The following is a 20,742-nucleotide window of genomic DNA, read 5'->3' as shown; positions in this document are numbered from 1 at the left end:
AACTACATGTTGATGTTTCCCTCTCTTTTTCTCTCTCTTCCCCTCTCTCGAAAAATAAATAAATAAAATCTTTTTTAAAAACTGACTGAAAAATCAGTGTATTATGACAGATACTATCACAAGTGAGCAAGCAATACCTAGATCCTAATGTTCCAGCTTCCATTTCTCCATTGGTTTTTCCTGGCTTTTTAATTACACTTAACCATTCCTCTCTACCATTTTTGTTTGCTTGTGGCTCTGTTTTCTATCAATAGGCTTCCCACCTGACTTTTTGGATAGCCTTTTGTCTCATTAACTCTTAGAAAGTGTAAGAACTATAAAGGAAGAGAAAAAAATGTCTTTACTTTCAAGAAGCTGTAATCTAGTTTAGAAAACCTGTATGATTTAGTTGAAAGAAGCATTTTAAGACTCACAGAATTTTAAGATTGTGTGTCTTAAATGTAGATGTAGAGGTTGTAGGATTTTTTGAAGTGGAGGTTTCTACCTGAGATAAGACTCATGCAGTTACATAGAGAATGGACCAAATGCAAAAGAACTAACCAGGATACTGATTGAGTAATCAAGACAAAATAGGATTCCTGTGATGGCTCTGGAAGTGGATAAGAAGGAGGACTTCAGAGAGATAGTGAAGAGTAAAAACATATATAAAGGATTTGGTGACTTCATTAAACTTGGAGCACTAAGGAGAAACAGGTACTGCATAAGTAGTGGTGGTGTGAGGAAGGAGCTGAAAAAGTGTTGTTGGCAGAAATCAGTGTCTTGAGCCAAGATTCTTTATGAAGTCATCTGGACTACAGTGGAGTAAGCAGAACATGTCTGTCAGTTTTTCTTTTTCTCTGACAGATAAAGAGGCTAGCACACAAAAATAATCCCACATTGACACTTTTTCCTGCCTTTTGGGGAAGGTAAAATTTAAAGTCATGTTGAAACTTTAGGAGCACAGACTAATTGACAGTGCCCTTCACTGTCCAGGAAGACTCTTAACCAGAATCTTTCTAGCACCTGAGATCATAGCTGTAACGTGATAATTGCCATTGTTCTTGTCTTTCTCCTCAAAGTAATCATTTTATTTTTACAATGATGTGTACCAAACAGAATTTCAAGTAGTTTACACAACTGTAATATAAGACAAAATAAGATCTAAAGACTGAATGAATTTAGCAAACAGAAAAGGAGGATAGCAAAAGACCAATTTTTTCTCTTAATAATTTCCATTTACATTAGAGCAGTATTTGTTGACCGCCTACTATGTTTTACATATTACACTAGACAGTTTATTTATTCCTCATAATAGTCCTGTAAGGTAGGTACTTGACTTACTTTGTAAATAAAGAAACTGAGGTTCAAAGGTTATATCCTACCTCTGACCTTGCTAAGCTATAGGTGTAAGACTAATTTTAACTTCAGTTTTCCTATGTATATAAAGGAAATGAAAATAGTTGTCTGTATCTCAGGGCTACTGAAAACATCAAATAGAATGCATGTAAAAGAGCTTTGTAAAATACAGTAGGTTTCGGCTATTACTAGGAATTTTAAACCTAAAAGGTGAAGGACCAGTAATAATAATGCATTTTAAGTGTAAGCACATGACAAATTACAAAGTTTTAGCAGTTACTTTTAGAGTTAAGCAGTATTATGGTATTCTAATAATCCTAAGGAAAGTCGTCATTAAGACCCAACTATCATTAATCAGCTATGAGTTTCATAAAAATGTTTCTCATGTTACTGAATATTTTCCAGAAATATAAACCATAAACCAGCTTTTCTAAATAAAATAAGAAATTATCAGAGAATAAAAAAGAATAAAAAGGAGAATGTGTCCTTTTTAAAGCAGTTGTCATAAACTCCTTGTCAAATTGTTTATAAAACATTTTACATGATTTTTCACTGTATTTTTTCCATTACCACTTATCCCACTATACACTCTTCCACCTCCATCCCTCTACCCACCACAATCACCACGCTGCTGTCCATGTCCATGAGTCCTTTCTCTTTTTTTCTTTTTTGCTCCATCCTTCCACTTCTCCCAGTCCCACCCCCAGAGCTGTCAGCCTACTCTGTCTATAAATCATTTTTAAAAATAAAGTAGCTTAGGATGTCACACTTCAGAAAGAATTTAAAACTTTTTATAAGGCACAAATAAAGGTAATTATTGTGATTATGCAACATCTGGATACTTGTAAGTGAAAAGTACTTATAAAAATGCTTGTATTTCAGTTTTTATATTTAATATAATGTGTACATTTTTTATTAAATAGTATTATGCTGAAATTGGTCTGTTTTCTCCAGTCACTCTGGGGTACTACATTATTAAATTTAGTTATTGTAGTCTTTACTCAGTAAAGTGAATATATGTACAGGATATGTATAAGGTTTCTTATTTAATGATTTTGTTTTTAATAGAAAAAACTTAGAAGACTGCTAAAATACATGTTTTTCCGAGACTACAAATCAAAGATTGTCAAAGGTATAGACGAGGATGACCTTCTTGAAGGTAATCTAAACAAAACCATGACACGTGTGCCGGACCTCACGTTTATGGAATGTCAACATAGTTGTTCTGTTCAGAGTAGAATATATGTGCTTCTGTTGAATAATGTAGTTTAGAAAGTAACCAAATATTTATTTAGCTGGCAGCTAAATCTTCTGATTTTCTACTTATGTGACTTAATAGTAATCTGCTATTTACTTCAATTCTTTCTTTTAATAATATGACCTGCTTTACTTCAGAAGATCATGAAACTAAGAAAACTATATTGATTGAAAGCATTATTTTAGCAAGTATAATTTTTCTTTTGTGGATGTAGAGAACCAGAACTATTACATCTTTGAAATGGGTACATATGGGGTTTTGTTCATTTGTTATAGAAAGTATCGGATGTTTTATGATACAAAGTCACCTCATTTTGATGTGTATGTCATTGCTGTTTGAAATGTAACAAAAGCCTGACACAGAATAGAAAAGTTTTCTTATCTGATTTTCTAACTCAGTTCCCCATTCTGGAATATTTAGAAAAAATATTAATGTTGCAGAATCTAACAGTACTAAGCTAAAAATAGGTAATTACTAAACAGTGCTTATTGAATCAAAATAAATACACTTGACCCTTGAACAACATGGATTTGAATTGAGAGTCTACTTAGATGCAGATTTTTTCAATAAATACTATAAATGTATTTTTTTTAGGATTTTTCTTAATAACATTTTCTTTCTCTGTCTTATTTTATTGTAAGAATACAGTATACAGTACATATGATATATAAAATATATGTTAATCAACTATGTTATCAGTAAGGCTTCCATTCAACAGTAAGGCTCTTAATGGTTAAGTTTTGGAAAGAAGGGGAAGGGACTAGTCAAAGAACATGTATGAATGACCCATGGACATGGACAGTGGAGTGAGGAATGACTGTGGGAGCGGGGTGGGGGGTTTGGGTGGAGGAAGTCCAAGGGAGAAGTATTGGGCCAACTGTAACAATAAACAAGAATAATAAAATTTTTTTAAGAAGTTAAGTTTTGGAGGAATTAAAAGTCACATGTGGATTTTTGACTGAATCATGTTTGGCACGCCTCACCCTCACATTGTTCATGGGTCAATATATGTTGTGTTTTAGAAATAACTCATATATTGTGGATTCAACACAGTCACTGCATAGTGTTATTTATTGCTGATATATATGTGTGTATGTGTATATATATGTATATGTATAAATATAGATAAAATAGTTAAACAGACTCTACTGGATTAAGAAGAATTCTAGAAAACTACTTAAAACCACCTGAATAGTTAATAGACTTTGAAAGAGAATTACTTTCATTTACCCTCAACAAATCAGCAAGTATAATATAGCCATGCCAAAAAAAAAAATTCTGGTCAAATGTTTAATCATTGTGACCTATTTAATATTCCTAAAATTCTCATAGAATCTAATTTCTGGAAAACATTTCTTCAAATGAATTTACATGCTCTTCTTTATGGAGAACACAAAGAATACAGACTTAGAAAATAGACTTGAATTTCAATCAAGGGTCAGTTTTATCATTTATAAGTCAGAAATTTTACCACTTTCCATGTGGAATTATTATGAGGTTTCAACATAATATATGGAAAGTCCCCGATACATTCCTGCCACTGAATGAACGATAGCCGTCGATACTGTGTTTTGAACACCAAGACGCTCAGAGTGGCGAGGATAGTGTTCTGTTGCACTAACATTGTTAGATCAGTCTGCTGTCCTCTCTTCCTTATTTATTTCAAATTTCTCCTCTTTATCTCATTTAAATTTTCTAATTTTGTGTGTCTTATATAAAATTTTTGAATGGTTGATAGAATTTATAAGATAAACTACTTAAGTAAAATACATCTAATATTGAAGTATAACCTGTAGAGTGGCCACGTGAGGAGTGTGGTAGACATGTCCTCATGTGAAACACATTTACCTGGTGAAAATTTTTTAAATAATAGCTTAAGTTTTAGGACATTGTCCTAAGGGCATACAGCAAATGGAAAAACACATATTCAAGAAAATCTACTAAATCTCATTAAGCACAATGAGAATCTCTTGCTTTTGAGACATGACCTTCTCCCATCCCTTGCCTCCCCTCTTACACTGCCACCCTATCTGAATATGAAAGGAGCTTTACTCTGGGCAAGTGTGACCAAGAACGCTGGGGACCTACTTTTCCAGCTCGCAGTCTATGGCAGCAGTTTCACTCCAAGAGGGGCAGGAAATCAGCATCTCTCATCTTCTCTGGCTCCACATTGCAGAAGCTCTATTGGAGGCAGGCATAACTAAATGCACTGGAGCTTTCTTTCATTCTCTTTTCTTTGGAAAGTTCTACCCCAGACATTGCTGGATGAGAATACTGCACCTGATTGGCTCTTTCTCATAGGGAGTAAAGGCCCATGTCTGAAGGAACAAGGCCTAAAGACAAAGGGCTCCCATCCTTGACCAACTCCCCTCTTGGAACAAGGAAAGTCTTTCCAGGAGAAGCTGATTGCTGTTTCTATCCTGAGCTTCAGTACACTGATCAAAGGTTCAGCCCAGAGGGAAAGGCAAGGCTTAAGATGGGTCTGCAGCCTTCCCTAAGGGAACTGACTATTTGGAACAGAGCATGTTAAAAAAAAACAACAACAACAACAAACAAACAAACAAAAAAAAACAGCAGAGATCCTGGTGATGAACAATTAAAATGGAACTGGGAGCTTTGTGACATTAGTTACAACAAGCAAAATCAGTGCACAAGCTAAAAGTTAAACAGAGGAAGCAAAGGAAAGGGACAGGAGTACTCCTGAGGTCAGAGCAAAACTTAAAAGCTGGCATCACCATGACTCTGCAAACAGCCCCAATGTTATTTGGATCATTTTGTGGAGCAATTTATGCTAAAGAGTATTAACAAAAGCGATAAAGTGAGAAGTCAGCCAAGAATTAGTGGAAGCTAACAGCTCTATGTGATAATATAGTCAAACCAGCCAGTAACTTAATGGGAGAGATCAGGAAAAGGGAAAGCCAAAGAAAAACCGACTGACATCAGTCATCACTGGTAACTGAGAAGACTGTTTCCATGCTCAAGGCTGTGCCCTCTGAAGAGCAACTTCTGAGGCTCCACACTGTGAGGGAAAGAGATTTTATTGAACTAGTCCAGCCAAGTTGCTAAACAAATAAATACACAAACAATGACAACTAGCCTCAGGAAAGGGATAGAATTATTACCTAAGTTGGTGCAGCATGCTATTTAAAATGTCTATTTTCAACAGCAGCAACAACAGAATACTACATATGCAAAGACACAGGTATGTGTGATCATTGAGCAGGGGTGGGGAGTGGGGGCAGATAACACAAATGGCCCCAATGTTGGACTTAGGAGACAAAAATTTCAAAATACCTATTATAAATATGTTCAAAGAAGTAAAGGAAACCATGTTTAAAGAACAGAAGGAGGTATCATTACAGTGTATCACAAAGTACAGAACATCCATTAAAGGATAGAAATTGTAAAAAGAAACTAATGGGAATTCTGGAGTTGAAAAGTACAGTGACAGAAATGGTAAATTCAGTAGAGGGATTCAATGATAACTTTAAACTAACAGAAGAAAAAAAAATCAGTGAACTTGATGTTAAATTGTTAAAGATTATACAATCCGAAGGAAAAAGAAAACTGAATGAAAGAAAACTAAAAGAGCTTCAGAGAAATATGAGACACCACTAAGTGAGCCAGTATAGGCATAATGGGGCTACCAGCAGGTAAGGAAAGAGAAAAAACAGCAGAAAAAAATATACAAAGAAATAATGATTGGAAACTTCCCAACTTTAATGAAAATTATTAATACATCTAAACAGTTCAATAAGGTCCAAGTAGGATAAATAGATATAGATATCCACAATCAGGCACATTCTAATAGGAATGTTGAAAGACAATGAGAAAACCATGAAAACCACGAGAGAAAAGCAACTCATCACATACAACTTAATTATCCAAATCCTAAAGATAGAACCATAACAATATTTTTAACAGCTGACTTCTCATTAACAATATAGGTCAGATAGTACTAGGATTACATATTGAAAGTGCTGAAAGAAAAAATGTCAACCAAGAAACATATTCAGCAAAATTATCTCTGAAAAATGAAGCAATAAGGATGTTTTCAGATAAACAGAAAGTGAGAGAATTTCTTGCTAGTACTCATATAAAAACTGCTAAAGGAAGTTCTTTGAACTGAAAGCAAGTTGCACCAGATAACAATTTGAATCCACACCTCCGCACACAAGAAAAGAGCACCTGTGAAAATAATTATGTAGGTCTATATGAGACAAAATAATTCCATACTCATTTTTCTTCTCTTACCTGATTTAAAAACAGTTGTATAAAACAATGTCAATGTTTATAATGCTGGGTGTATAACATGTAGCTATGCAATGTTTTGACACTAACAGCATAAGTGAGGGGGATGGTAACAAGCCATATTGTAGTGAAGAGTGAGCAAAAAAAAAAAAAAGAAAGAAACAATTGGTAAATAAGATGGTTAATATAACCAATTCTGTGTTTACTTTCTGTCTTATAAAGACAAACTGCATGCAGAAGAAATAGCAAATCTATGTAGACCTATGATAAATAAAGAGTTTAAATTAGTAATTTAAAAACTTTCCCCCCAAGAACCCTGACCAGTGTGGCTCAGTTGGTTGGGTGTCATCCTGCAAAGGGAAGGGTGGCCAGTTTGACTCCCTGTCCAGGCACATGCCTGGGTTGAGGGTTTGGTCCCCAGTTGGGGCACATGCAAGAGGCAGCCAATATATGTTTCTCTCTCACATCGATGTTTTTCTCCCTCTCTCCCTGCCTTCCCCTCTCTCTAAAAATAAAAAAAATAAATAAACTCTTAAAAAAACAACTTTCCTCCAAAGAAAAACTCATGGCCAGATGATTTCACTGATGAATTTTACCAAATGTTTAAAGAACAATTAATACTAATTAATATTTTTCAAACTTTACAAGGTCAGTGTTATCCTGATATGAAATCAAGTGAAGACATCACAAGGAAAAAAAAAAACAACTACGACTAATGTCTTTTGACTATAGAATTCTCAACAGAATACTAGTAAATGAAATCCAGCAACATCTAAAAAGTATTATACACCATGACCAAGTGGGATTTATCCTAGAAGTGGAAGATTGGTTTAAACTTACGAAACAGTTAGTGCAATTCATCATATTAGTAGCATTAAGAGCAAAAACCACATGATCATCTTACTAAGTGTACAAATATCATTTGAAAAAATCCAAAAGCCTTTTGTTTTGTTCCTTTAATTTTTAAATTTTTTCCAGTTTTTTCAGTTACAGTTTACATTCAGTATTCTTTGTATTAGTCTCAGGAGTACAGCATAGTGGTTAGATAACCATATACTTTACCAAGGGTTCCCCCTGATATTTCCAGTACCCAGCCAGCTCCATACATATTCCATATGCTGTACTTTACATCCACATGACTGTAACTACCAATCTGTATTTCTCAATCCCTTCACCTTTTTCAAAGCTCCCTTGTGTCTCCTTTTAGAAGAGCACTAATTCCATTCATGAAGGTTCTTCCCTCATGACTTAATTACCTTCCAAAGTCTTTACTTCACAATACCATCACACTGGGAATTTGGTTTCAACATAGGAGTTTTAAAGGGGGGTACTCATTCAGGTTGAGAGAGTTTTCTTCTCTGCCTAGTTTGTTGAGTGTTCCTCTCATGAAAGACTTGGATTTGGGTAATTAAATCATGAGGGAGGAGCCTGCATAAATGTAATTAGTGCCTTTCTAAGAAGAGACACAAAAGAGCTTGCCTGATTCACTTTCTCCTGCTCTCTGCCATGTGAGGATATGAGAAGACTGCCATTTGCAAACCAGGAAACAGGCCCTCATCAGACACCAGATCTACCAGCACCTGATCTTGGCCTTCCCAGCCTCTAGAACTATGCGAAATAAGTATTTGTTTTTTAGCAATCCAGGCTATGGCATATTTATTGTAGCAGCCCAAACTGACCAAGACAGCCATCTATGAAAAACTCACAGCTGGCATCATACTTAATGGTGAAAAAAAGTATGCTTTCACCCCAGGATGTTTGGATTATCTTTATTTGGTATAAAGATCTTCATGACATTAAAAAATAATGTAGTTCTTTCTCACTAATTCTCTCACTGATACTTTTATGGATTAAACAGTATTAATTACCTATTGCAATGTTACAGTCCTTCCTGACCTTTTGCAATAACTTTCTCATAGTCAGGTTTTGCTTTTAAATAAGTATGATGGTTTTATCTCTTAAAAGAAAAAGGATAAGATCTCATCCCTTTTGATTTCAAAGGTAGTGCCACAACAACACACATAGTGTTCTTTTAATTTCATGTCTAAATTCTGATTTTTTATGTCTTTTTTTTTTATTTTCCTAATTAGGCCTGCCATAGCAGTATTCTTGTTTCAAATCTAAGAGCCTTTCCTCTTTTTTTTTAAGTAAGGAATTTTAATCAGACCATTCACGCCTACTGTGGTAATTGATAATTTAGTTTTACTCTTTCAATCTTATGAAATGAATAACTAATTTAATTCTGAAAGACTTAGACTTTTTGGCATTTTTAATTGATTTTAAAAAAGGAAAGGGGAGAGACATACATGAATTTGTTGTTCCACTTATTTATGCACTCGTATTGGTTGATTCTTACATGTACCCTGACCAGGGACCAAACCTGTAACCTTGGTATATCAGGACAACGCTCTAACCAACTGAGCTACCCAGTCACACTTTTATTTAAGATGCAAAGAGTCTCCTTTTAAAAATTATTTTGAGAGAATTCTATTTCTGAATTTCATATTCAGTATTTAATACATGAAATGATTGGTGTGATATAACCTCATTAACAAATTTATTTTTTCTTTCCTCTATCTCCATGAAGACAAATTGAGTGGCAGTAATAATGCAAACAAAAGACAAAAAATTGCTCAAGACTTTCTCAACTCTATTGACCAGACGGGAGAACTCTTAGCAATGTTTGAAGATGATGAAATTGATGAAGTTAAACAAGAAAGAATGGAGGTATATAGTTCACTCTTCCCTTTTTATAGTAAAAGAATACCCATAGCAGTTTGCAGTGCCTCTATCATTTGGTTCTATTAATATGTTCTTTAAATGTTGTTTGAAATGCCCAAATCAGTGGTTTCATGTCGGGGGCAGCATTGTACAGTGGAGCAGCCAGGAGAGGGTGTTAAATTCTGCCTTCAGAGTTCATGTGGAGAGATAGATGACTTCAGTTTTCTGTTTCTCTGTTTCCTCCTTTGAGTATCAGTAGACTTCCCTCGGCTTCCTTCTTTTTTTCTATATCGTACTTTTACGGATACTATTTTATTCCTTAAAGCTAATTCATGAGTAAATATTTCTTTATGTTTTGTTCCAACTGATCCAGTTAGCTTTGTGGGCAAAGGTAATTCTAACTGCATTTGTGTTGGCATATAGCGTGAAGAACTATTTTTCAGTCTGTAGTTGCAGGCTATAGTGGTACTCACTAGCTAAGGTAGTATCTAGGGCAATTACATGCTTTATATCACTGTAATATGAAGTTAGTGACATGTGTTTGGATTTCCTGGATATATTTTAACAATGAATATGAAAATCGTATGCCTTCTATTTACCTTAGCTTCTCTATTCATAAAATTGTTTCCTTAAATACTTTGGAAAAATAAAAGTAATGATTGATTTCATTTGAGTGCCTTCCAAAGTACAAGGCATTATTATTATCATTCTTCTTATTATTATACTTTTACATGTGAAAGAAAAATCTCTATTTTCCCTTTATTTTTAAATTAGGCAAGAGAGGTAAATTCAGAACTCTGAAAGATCATGCTAAGTACCTACTTTATCATAGTCTCTACATGCATGCTAAGAATATAATTATTTCATGTTAAATTTTGGAAGAAGCCCAATAGGCGTACATGGTTTATAAATTTTAACAGCCTTCTTTAAAGAATTAGTATGCTTAGATCATGAACTGCGATCTAGAGGCAATGTTCTTCTTAGGTATCAGTTACCTTAGAAATGCGTGGTTATCTTGGTTTGGGGCAACTGCAAATGGTTTTAGTTCAACTTTGCCTTGGGCCAAAAACATGCTAAGTTGTCCGATGGAGATGATAAACATATATTTCTGATGTCATCATGGCCTAAACAGGATATGATTGTTTAGTGGCATGGTTTCACTTATGACAAAGAGCAAATATTGTTTATGCTTTATTTTGAAAACATTTTTATATTATACAAATGGGCATGAAGAACGATTCATTAAGGAAGTACTCCACATAAAACATTAGTAAAATTGAATACATAGCTCGTCAATTTTGATGAGAAAACATTTGCCCAGAAGGGCATTCCACAATCAAGGAGAAGAGGAGAAGTGGAGCGTGTTGTAACACTAAGCTCATAATAGCAGGCTACTGTGAGCCTGGAAAAATGATGAGTCAGTAAAGGTACGAGCTAAAGTCAATAAAATATCTGGAAATACAGTGTAGAAAAAACCTGGGAACTTAAGCAGTTTATATACCTCTTCACTGTAGTTGTATTATATATTACTTAGTGTTAACTGGGATAATAAAATATCAATAGTTGATAAAAATAGTTACAATGAAAGTCAGCTGCATATATACAATAAAAATTAGATTGGTGGTTTATCTAAGTTTTATATCATAATTAAAATCTTCTCTAAGCGAGATTTTAAAAAAGTAGTTTTGAGATTCTACTCCTTCAAATAACATAGTTGAATTGAATAAAAAGTGCTGACCTTGTAGACATAACTGTAGACAGTAGAAAGTGGAACCGTTAAGAGCATAGGCCTTGCCTGCTTCTAATTTGACAGGTTATAGTTTCAAGCGTAAACCACAACTGTGGCAGTCCATATGAAACCACTTTGGACTCACAGGCTGCAATCTCTTGCTTTTAAAGTGCAGTAGAATAATCAGCCCTGGCATCACTCAGTGATTTAATTTTCCTCTAAGCATCACTTACAGTTGCAGAAACTTTGTTTACTACCTTCTCTCCTAGAATGTATGAAAATGGAAAAGACCAACCAGCAAAGCTTACTGTTGCTTTCTTTCTTTTTCTTTTTTCACTTAAGTATAATTTGGAAGAGAAAGCAATTTATAGATATAAAAACTCACTTGGGACCCTAACTTTTTCTCAAAACATTGAGGAACCATAAAAAACAAAACAAAACAGATTTTTCATTTTTTTCCAGCTGATTTCTCTGTGTGCCTGGCTTTGTATTCCACTCATAATTTAATTATTAATATTAAGTATTATGTGATTTTTAAATATAAAAATGTCTAAACTTTTATATCCATTTCTCTTTGCTAGTCCATCCTCATGATAGCGAAGTCTTTTTTTTCTCCAGCAATAAATTTTTAATACTTAGGTATACGTATGGTAGAGAGCTATGATCCACAATCTCTAAAAATCCTTCTAAATAATCAAATAAAGATTAAATAATATTCAAACTTGCTTTAGTGTATTTGAGAGACTGGGAGGAGCAGGAAAACAGTAAGCATAACAACACAGATACATACAACTCCCCTCCAATGCCTCTCATGGCCACCTTCCCCCACCTCAGAATAACACAGGTGTGTTTTTCTGTTACGTTATAAATTTTTGAGGTCTCATCAACTAAATGTGGCAGTGCCAACCAAAGGCCAAGAAAAGTCACTAAAAGATTTGTTTGGATTTTCGTAACAGAGGAACTGGGGTTACTCACATAAGAGCCTTGCTTAAGACCCAGCTGCTCTGCTGTGAAAGAACCTGAGAAGCTCACATTTATCATTAATCAAGTAAAGTATCTGATCTAATAAGCCATATGGTTTGTGAAGGAGATATAAAAATAAATGCTTAAAAATTGGGGTGAACTCTACCTCTGACTGATCCTCAAATCAATATAAGTAAATGAGAGAGCAAAGATTGGAACTCACCAGAGTGCAGCCTTTGAACAGATTTTGATGCCAAAAATCCCAAGTGACTGTTTATCTTGCATTTTTAAGTCAGAAGCCTAATACTGAAATCTAGAGAAAAAACAAAATGGAATACATAAGATTTAGGGCAAAATTTTTGTTTAGTTGGCTTAAAATTGAATAAAATCCCCGGTGGCTGCCTGAATTTAACCTGAAGTGGCTGGCCACAGCTTTAAAAACACAGATTTTTCTCATAAAGGTTGAATGACCAGAGAAATCAGGTATACCATTATTATGCCATCATGGAATAACAATTAAGTCAGCCTCTTGCCCCAAACAGCTTTTAGAGTTTAGGAGACAGAAAACTCATTGAAGAAGCTGGAGAGGTGGATGGCTGTAAAAGTTTTCTGTCTTCTCCTATTCTTAAAGTGTGTTCTTTTTGCTGTTCCTTTTTTCTACCTATCACAATTTTATAAAATTATAAAATAAAGTAAAATAAAATGCCCTTAAAACTGAGAGTTCAAAAATATTATCTTAGATTTATCATAAAAGAAAAAAAACTGCCCTGGTTGGCGTAGCTCAGTGGATTGAGCACGGGCTGGGAACCAAAGTGTCCCAGGTTCAATTCCCAGCCACGGTACATGCCTGGGTTGCAGGCCATAACCCCCAGCAACCGCACATTGATGTTTCTCTCTCTCTCTATCTTCCTCTCTTCCCTCTCTAAAAATAAATAAATAAAATCTTTAAAAAAAAGAAAAAGAAAAAAAAAACTAATCCCAGTAAGATGTGTTTACAAATACTAAAAAAATTGAAAAACTTGAGCTAAAACCTTAAACCCAGAAAAGTTTAGTATTTAAATGTTTATAGGGTTAAAAAATACAAAATTTATATACTACAAATCTATAGTTAATTATACACATTATATACCAAAATGTGCATATATTACATATACTATGTCCACATATGTGTGTTTATCCTACATCTGTAAGAACGTATATAATTTTATTAGATTTTTTTAAATGTAAAAGTAAAAACAATCAGATGATATCAAACTCGAATACTAATGGTAGCAACACTGGTTCAGAGGAAAGAGAATTCAAGGGGAAATCTTTAAAATGAAACAAAGTCAGTAATTTATGTTACTGAAAGATGCTGCCTTAATCATCAAACTCCAGAGAATTGAAACATTCCAAGCAAAAGCTTCTATTAGTGCCAGAAGACATCAGAGAAATGCATTTGTTGTGGAGACTGACCATACCATTCTCAGTACTTGTCAATCAACAGATTGAGTTGGGGAAAAATATTTTAATAATAAAAATTTAAGTTTATCTAATAGATGCATATAAAACAGTTTAGAAATGAGCAACAATTTTAAAATCTTACCCAATAACTCCAAAGATTACATGGTACTCTTTGGGAAAGGTGAGGTGAGGCTTGGTGGAGCACTAGCCTCTACCCGCCCGCCCCCCCCCCCCACCCCCACGCACATCTTCTTCAGCCAGAACTTTGGTTTTACATAACAGATTTGTATACCATCAGTAAAAAAGGGTTTTATTATTTTCTCAATTAAAATACATTGCAAAACACAATGACTTAACTGCCCATGGTAAGTCTTCCTCACACAGATTCCAAAAATACATAAATTTCTAAGCATATTGCCTTACCAGATAAAAAAAATAAAACCTGAAAAGGAATAACAGAGATTAAACAAACAAAATCCTAATTAACTGAAAATTTAAAAAGAAAAAAAAACCATAGAAATAGCTAATAGACCAATAACAAGTAAATTAAAAATTACTACCACAAACTATTTAGATAATAACAGTAATGAGACTAGTATATATAAAATTTAATAAGTATGTGTGGACAAAGTGTTATTTAAAAGAGGCAACTTTTTAGCTTTTAAGCATTTCATTATTAAATTTGGAAAATGAAAATAAAATAAACATTCAACTAAAATTAGAAATTTTACATCCAAATAAACAGAAAACAAACACATAAATTAAGTTAAAAACAAATCATCGAATTTGCCAGTTTAAGAAATTCTTTGTGAAAATAACAACAAAGGTGGAATGAATTTATGACGTCTAAATAAGAAACCCAAAAAAAAGATAGCTGCTAAAAACTAGTGATGAGTAAAAATGTAGCCATAGACTAAGAAATCAATTCTCTCATAATGGTTTCATAATACAGTGTAAATCTTAATAGAATGGGGTTTTTATCCTGAGAAAATGCAAATGATTAGTTTTATTCAATGGGAAGTAGAAAATCTGGATACATCAGCAGCCTTGGAAGAAATGCTAAATGTTTTTAAAGTATTATATCTTCAAAAGTTTCTGAATCCAAAACAGTTTATGGAAGAGCTCTTTTAAACCTTCATAGAACAATTAAATATGCTATATAAACCATCTCAGAACATAGAGGAAAAGGGAAACTCATTAAATTTTACAAAGTAACAATGTAATCTTGCTTATGAATATAAATTCAGCAATCTTAAAATATTAGCAGTTTTAATTTGGCCATATATATGAGTGATATACCAAGAACAAGTAAGATTTTTTTCATGAGTTCAAGAACACTTTGTTACTAGAAAATATATTACTGTTATATACCAAATAACTAGGTCAAAATCTGTGATTTTTTAGTAGATGATTAAAAGACATTTGATAAAACTCACTTTCTATTTTTAGAAATTTTCAATAAACTAGAAATAGAAAACTACCTCTATATTGTGATAAAGAATATCTCACTCAAATGAACATACATCATTATAGTTTAAAAATATTAATAGAGTTGCCCTGGCCAGGTGGCTCCATTCATTGGAGCATCATCCGGTACCCCAAAAGGTTGTGGGTTTGACCCCTAGTCCGGGCACATACCTAGGTTGCACATTCTATCCCTGGTCAGGACACTTAATGAGAGGCAGCTGATCAATGTTTCGCTCTCACATCAATGCTTCCCTTTCCTTCCTTCGCCTTCCCTTCCCCCTTCCCCCTCCCTTCCCTCTCTCTCCCTGTCTCTCTCTCTCTCTATTGCTATTTACCCCCTCCCTCCTTCCTTTCTTCTCCCTTCCCCTTCATCTCTCTCTAAAATCAATAAATATATCCTCAGGTGAGAATTTTTTTAAACAAAAAATAATAATATTAAGAGTTTCATTAAATTCTAGAATGTCCACTGTTAACCACTTTTATTTGCCAGAGTTCAAGTTGCACTAGCCAGTAAAATAAGAGACATAGAAAACTATACGTAAGAAACAAAAATTATCATTATGTACAGATAATATACTTTTTATTAGCTAATTATTGAGAATCAATCTATGAACTATTAGAACCAACTAAAGTCTTTATTAAATCATATGGATACTTAAAAAACAGTGGTATCCCTCATGTTTCAGTAATAGTAAACAGAAATAAGGAGAAAGGCAATGCAATCAAATTAATCCAAGAAAAATTTATTTGGACATAAACTTTATATTAACAAGAATTATAAGAGATATATGGAAATAATATTTAATAAGGTACAGAGAGGGGTGTATAAATGAAGAAACGTTATATTCCTGGATGCAGAGATTAAATATTGTAAATGTTTCAGTTCCCAAAATCACTTATTAGTTTAATACAATTTTAACTAAAATCTCAGGATTTATAAAACTATAAAATGTTAGAATTTGTTTGAAATTATAAAATGATAAAGATAACCAAGAAATTTTTATTAACTAAGAGTGGAGGACAGAGTTCAATTTATGCTACCATGTATAATATTCCATAAAACTACTAACAAAAATCATCTGGGTCTGGTATAAAATCCAACAAGCATCTTAATGAATAGAATAAATGACATAATTAATTACAGACAAGAATTTAGTCACAATAAAGGTAGAATTAAAGATTAGTGGGAGAAAGGTGAAATAGTTGGGTAACTATTTGGAACAAAAAAAATGAGGATTTCTCCTAACTTTATACTTGCATAAAAACAAATTCCTGATGAATTAAATAATTAGGTATAAACAGTAATACCATTTACAAAAACAGAAATTAACACAAGTAAATAATCTATTTGGGGATGTGGAAGGCATTTCTGGTCTTTTCTAAGCAAGCCTTTCAAAAACTCCTGCTCAAGATGTTAACAGGTGCACTGTTGGGCCAGGGGTGCAGGTCAGTGACTGGTTTTCAAATAGATGGGTGAAATCCTCAATTAAGAAACTTAAGAGGTTCATTTTAGAACTTTTCATAGATTTTTGTATGTAAATATTGTGAATTTTTCAAAAGAGGAAATCAAATCCATTAAAATTTTCTGTAAGAATACTCAGAGCCCAGTTTGGGGTGTGTATGGAGGCCAGGGAGAATCAAAAAGGAAAGATAAATTTGATCCCATAAAAAACACATAGTTTGTATGTCAGTAAGAAAAGGACAATTAAAAGGCAAAATAATGTAAAAATATGACATAATATTAATATGTTTCCGCATGTAGAAATAATAATATAACATTTCAGTAGGAAAATTGGCAAAGGATATGAATGGACAAATCACAGAAGAAATAAAAATAAACTACAGAATACCTGCTTACCTGTAATGAACCAGTGCCATTTTTGTTTATAGAATGGTCAAGAGTAAGGTGTGATTGGATACACTTCAACTTTTGGTGGAGATAAAGATTAATGAAAAGCAGAAACTATTTTAAAATATCAATTAGAAGCATTAAAAGCAATCATGTATTTCATCCCACTAAACCCATATGTAGTCATTTTTCATTAAAGATATAATCAGAAATTTTGTTCATATGCACCTTCATGTGCACAAGGCTGCCCATCACAGTGTTCTTTATGATAGTGGAAATGGAACACGAGAACCGTAGTTACCCAAAGATAAGGGAAAGTCCGTGTCCCCCCACACCCAGAACTTCAGACTGGAAGCAAATACACTAACATGTTAAATAACAGTGCTTGTCATTAGATGATAAGATTACAAGTGAATTGAATATGCAAAATTATGCTGTTTTGATTTTACGTATTTATGTTTCTCTTAATCCTCAATTGATTTCCTTTGTTCAAGGTTTTAGTTTGTCTTATTTATTTATTTATTTATTTTTAAGATTTTATTTATTTATTTTCAGAGTGGGAAGGGAGGGAGATAGAGAGAGAGAAACATCAATGTGCAGTTGCTGGGGGTTATAGACTGCAACCCAGACATGTACCCTGGCTGGGAGTCGAACCTGCGACACTTTGGTTTGCAGCCCGCGCTCAATCCGCTGAGCTATGCCAGCCAGGGCTGTCTTATTCATTAATTTTAATTTTAAAAAATTTGTTTTCCAATTACAGTTGACACATAAGATGCTAGTTTCAGGTTTATAACAGTGATTAGACATTTATATAATTTAAAAAATCAACAGTTTCCCTTTTATTTTATTATTTTTTTCCCCATCAGAAGCATTTGCATTATATGTACTGCTGCAGGATATGGTTTATGAAGCAAATTAAATAGGCGTGGATTATGTAATTAAGGAATGGAAGAATATAACCCTGTCAACTGACTCCATGCAAAGCCATGATAATGATGTAAGAAATTTTAAATAGTTAACATTTCATATGTTGTTTTTTTATTGCAACGAACAAAAAGCCAATTTGAAATTGAATTAAATAATTAAGGAAATGTGTAAGTTCATGTACACAACCAGAAGTAGATTTGGCTTCAAATAGGGTTTGATATGGAGGTTCATAGGAATTGTAGCTTCATTTCCCTACAATTCTTTTTCCTGCCCTTTCCTGCTTTGGTTGGCCTAATCTTTAGGCTGACCAACCTCATAGGAGCACTCATGCTATAGAATTTCCAGGTCCTGAGAGAAAAATACCTTTGTCCCAAGATTTTACTCTGAAAATTCTTAGATCATAAGATTTCCTGATCCCCCTACCACCCACAGTAGCTGGTAAGATGACATGTTGTGATTGTTATAGCCTAAATCATATGCTCCATCCCTAAAGCTGCAGGGTCCAGTCAGCCAGCCCCTCACAAAACTTTGGATCCCTGGAACTTTAAGAACAAAGAATGGATGCTGGAAAGGCAGCCATGAAGGTCCTGAGGTGTGATGGAGCTGTCTGCTCCAACAGTAAGAATGGATGGAGTGCTGCATCATAACTTTGAGTCTGCTCAGCTCTCTAGGAAGTTTTCCTAAGAGACAGCATGGTAGAATGCATGGAAAATATTTTTCTGAATTCAAGTGGTCACCCATCCATTTATCCTTCCATTCTTTAATTTATTCAGCATTTACTTATTGGGAGTCTTGTAAGGCAGTCAGTATACTGGGTCCTGAGGTTATGACTAAAAATGTGGTCTCTGCCCTCACGATCTTTAGTAGTAACTGGCAAATCAGAAGATAAGTAAGTACTGTGGTAAGGGAACTACAGGCTCAAGAAATAGTGGCTATTCTAGCCTTACTATAATTGATCTTGAATTTTGAATCTTTGTAGTAGATTATTGGTTGTTTAATGAAACTATGTATTTCCTGTTTCACTTGCTATTTTACTTGAAATTTAGTTTATTCTAAAGCATATTCTTTAAGAAATTTTTTTATGATTAACTTTAGGTAGGGCCATAGAATTAGCTTTAGTGTCATTTGCTGACGAGGACACAAAGTAAAACAGAACAGAGTTAGGTGCATGAAGCAGCGTAATGTGTCCAGTTTAGTGTCTGAAAGAGATCCATCAGGAGAATACATTACTATGTTTTTGTTATTCCTTTGAAGGTGATTTTTGTTCAGGTAATTTAAAAATACTTTAAAATCATTCTTCAGGGAATATTAGTATAAATCCCTCCATAAAAACCTTGGTGTTTCTAGCTACACAGAGCAGAATTGATGTAATTTAGTATATGTTTTTTTGGCCCAGAAATTACAGAACAGGGAGTATTACATGACCTTAGGAGAACCCAAAGGTAGGTGTAATGCATAGCTCTGAAACTGATTTCCATTGTGACTTTATACACTCCATCAAATTACTTTTTATCCAGACCTATAAGCTGTCTTCCAATTATGTAAGGGTGAACATGTATATATTCACTATTGTAAAAATTTGTCTGAACTTAGGAAAATTGTCCTGGAAAAGACATTTTTTTCATAAAAAGAAATTACAGAGCTTACAAAAATAGAACATTCAGTAATTCTTACCCAGGTCCCTATCGTTCTGTAGCTTAATATAACATATTTGACAGATGGTTCTCAAGGGATTCTTGTAAGACCTTTCATAACCATGTGAACAATGGGCTCTGAGGGCAGAGGCAGACTTCTTCCTTAACTACAACTCTTCACTTACCAGTTGTGAAACTAGAAGTGGTTGGGGTTTTTGGCTTAATCACTCTCTGACACTATACAGTGTTTAATCTCTTGGGTTATGCTTTGCTATAGAAAAATTTTAGAGCAAGATAAGTCAAATGACTACCATCTTTATGATAAACTTCATCATCACTCCCAGTTTGTCTTCGAGCCTCAATTCTATTTAGAATGTTTTCCTGTTAGTCTCTGGGTGAGATTTAAATGATTTCCTTTTCCTGCCCTTTCACTAGTCTACTGGGGAGCAAAATATATGGTGACAGCTTTGAAACAGTGGACACAGTAGTCATATTTTCCCTCACCCAAAGCAGGACTTTCAATTTGATGGGGACAGAATATTTTAAATCAGGACCTGGTCAGAAAATACAGGAACAATGATTGCCATTTATTTCCACCTTCCTCACATCAAGGAGTTTCCACTTTAGTAAAGCAGAGAAGCATCTTGTGGGGTAATCATTTCAGGACACGAACAGGCACTACAAACTAAATATCTTTGTGCCTACCAGTGGTAATTCCTGTGTGCAGGCCTGACTGGGCTGCTGCGTCGTCTTGCACAAATGGGTATTTGACTAACACATCTGATTATACTGTTCAATTAAGTTTTTTATAGAATCAATATTTTCTTTCTCAAGTAATTTCAATTTGTTCTTTTGAAAATGAAATCTTTCTCTTTTAAAAGATACATTTCAAAGTTTTTCTTAGAGATCAGTATACCAGCTTGTTTATAAAATACCTTGGCAGAGAAAAGTTTTAAAATATCATTGAATTTAAGGACACCACAAGATTTACCACTAATTTACATTTAATGTTTATAGTTCTCAAATTGTGGTTGTTATAATAACCAAAATATTTTTGCCTTAAATATTTTGTGGATTATATTTCTCTATTCTTTCTCCTTCACCCATGTTCCCCCCAGTAGGTGGGCAGATTGTTGTTACATAGTCTGGGTTTTATTTATCTTTA

At 33.8% G+C, this 20,742-nt stretch overlaps 1 protein-coding gene across 8 annotated transcripts in view; it reads left to right on the top strand.

The window, feature by feature from the left end:
- The window catches only part of SUPT3H (SPT3 homolog, SAGA and STAGA complex component), a 463,611-nt gene that overhangs the window by 310,357 nt on the left and 132,512 nt on the right, over window positions 1-20,742 (top strand). For all 8 annotated transcript variants that reach the window (XM_045842957.1, XM_045842958.1, XM_045842960.1 and 5 more), the window contains 2 exons: window positions 2,404-2,494; window positions 9,432-9,571. In XM_045842957.1, the coding sequence (XP_045698913.1) occupies window positions 2,404-2,494; window positions 9,432-9,571 (231 nt within the window). The remainder of the gene's footprint in view (window positions 1-2,403; window positions 2,495-9,431; window positions 9,572-20,742) is intronic.

Source organism: Phyllostomus hastatus, unplaced genomic scaffold (assembly GCF_019186645.2).
Source record: "Phyllostomus hastatus isolate PE091 unplaced genomic scaffold, TTU_PhHast_1.1 phas_contig_40, whole genome shotgun sequence".
NCBI classification, from domain to species: Eukaryota; Metazoa; Chordata; class Mammalia; order Chiroptera; family Phyllostomidae; genus Phyllostomus; species Phyllostomus hastatus.
The sequence above is the reverse complement of the archived record's forward strand: the minus strand, read 5'-3'. Positions and strand labels throughout refer to the sequence as shown.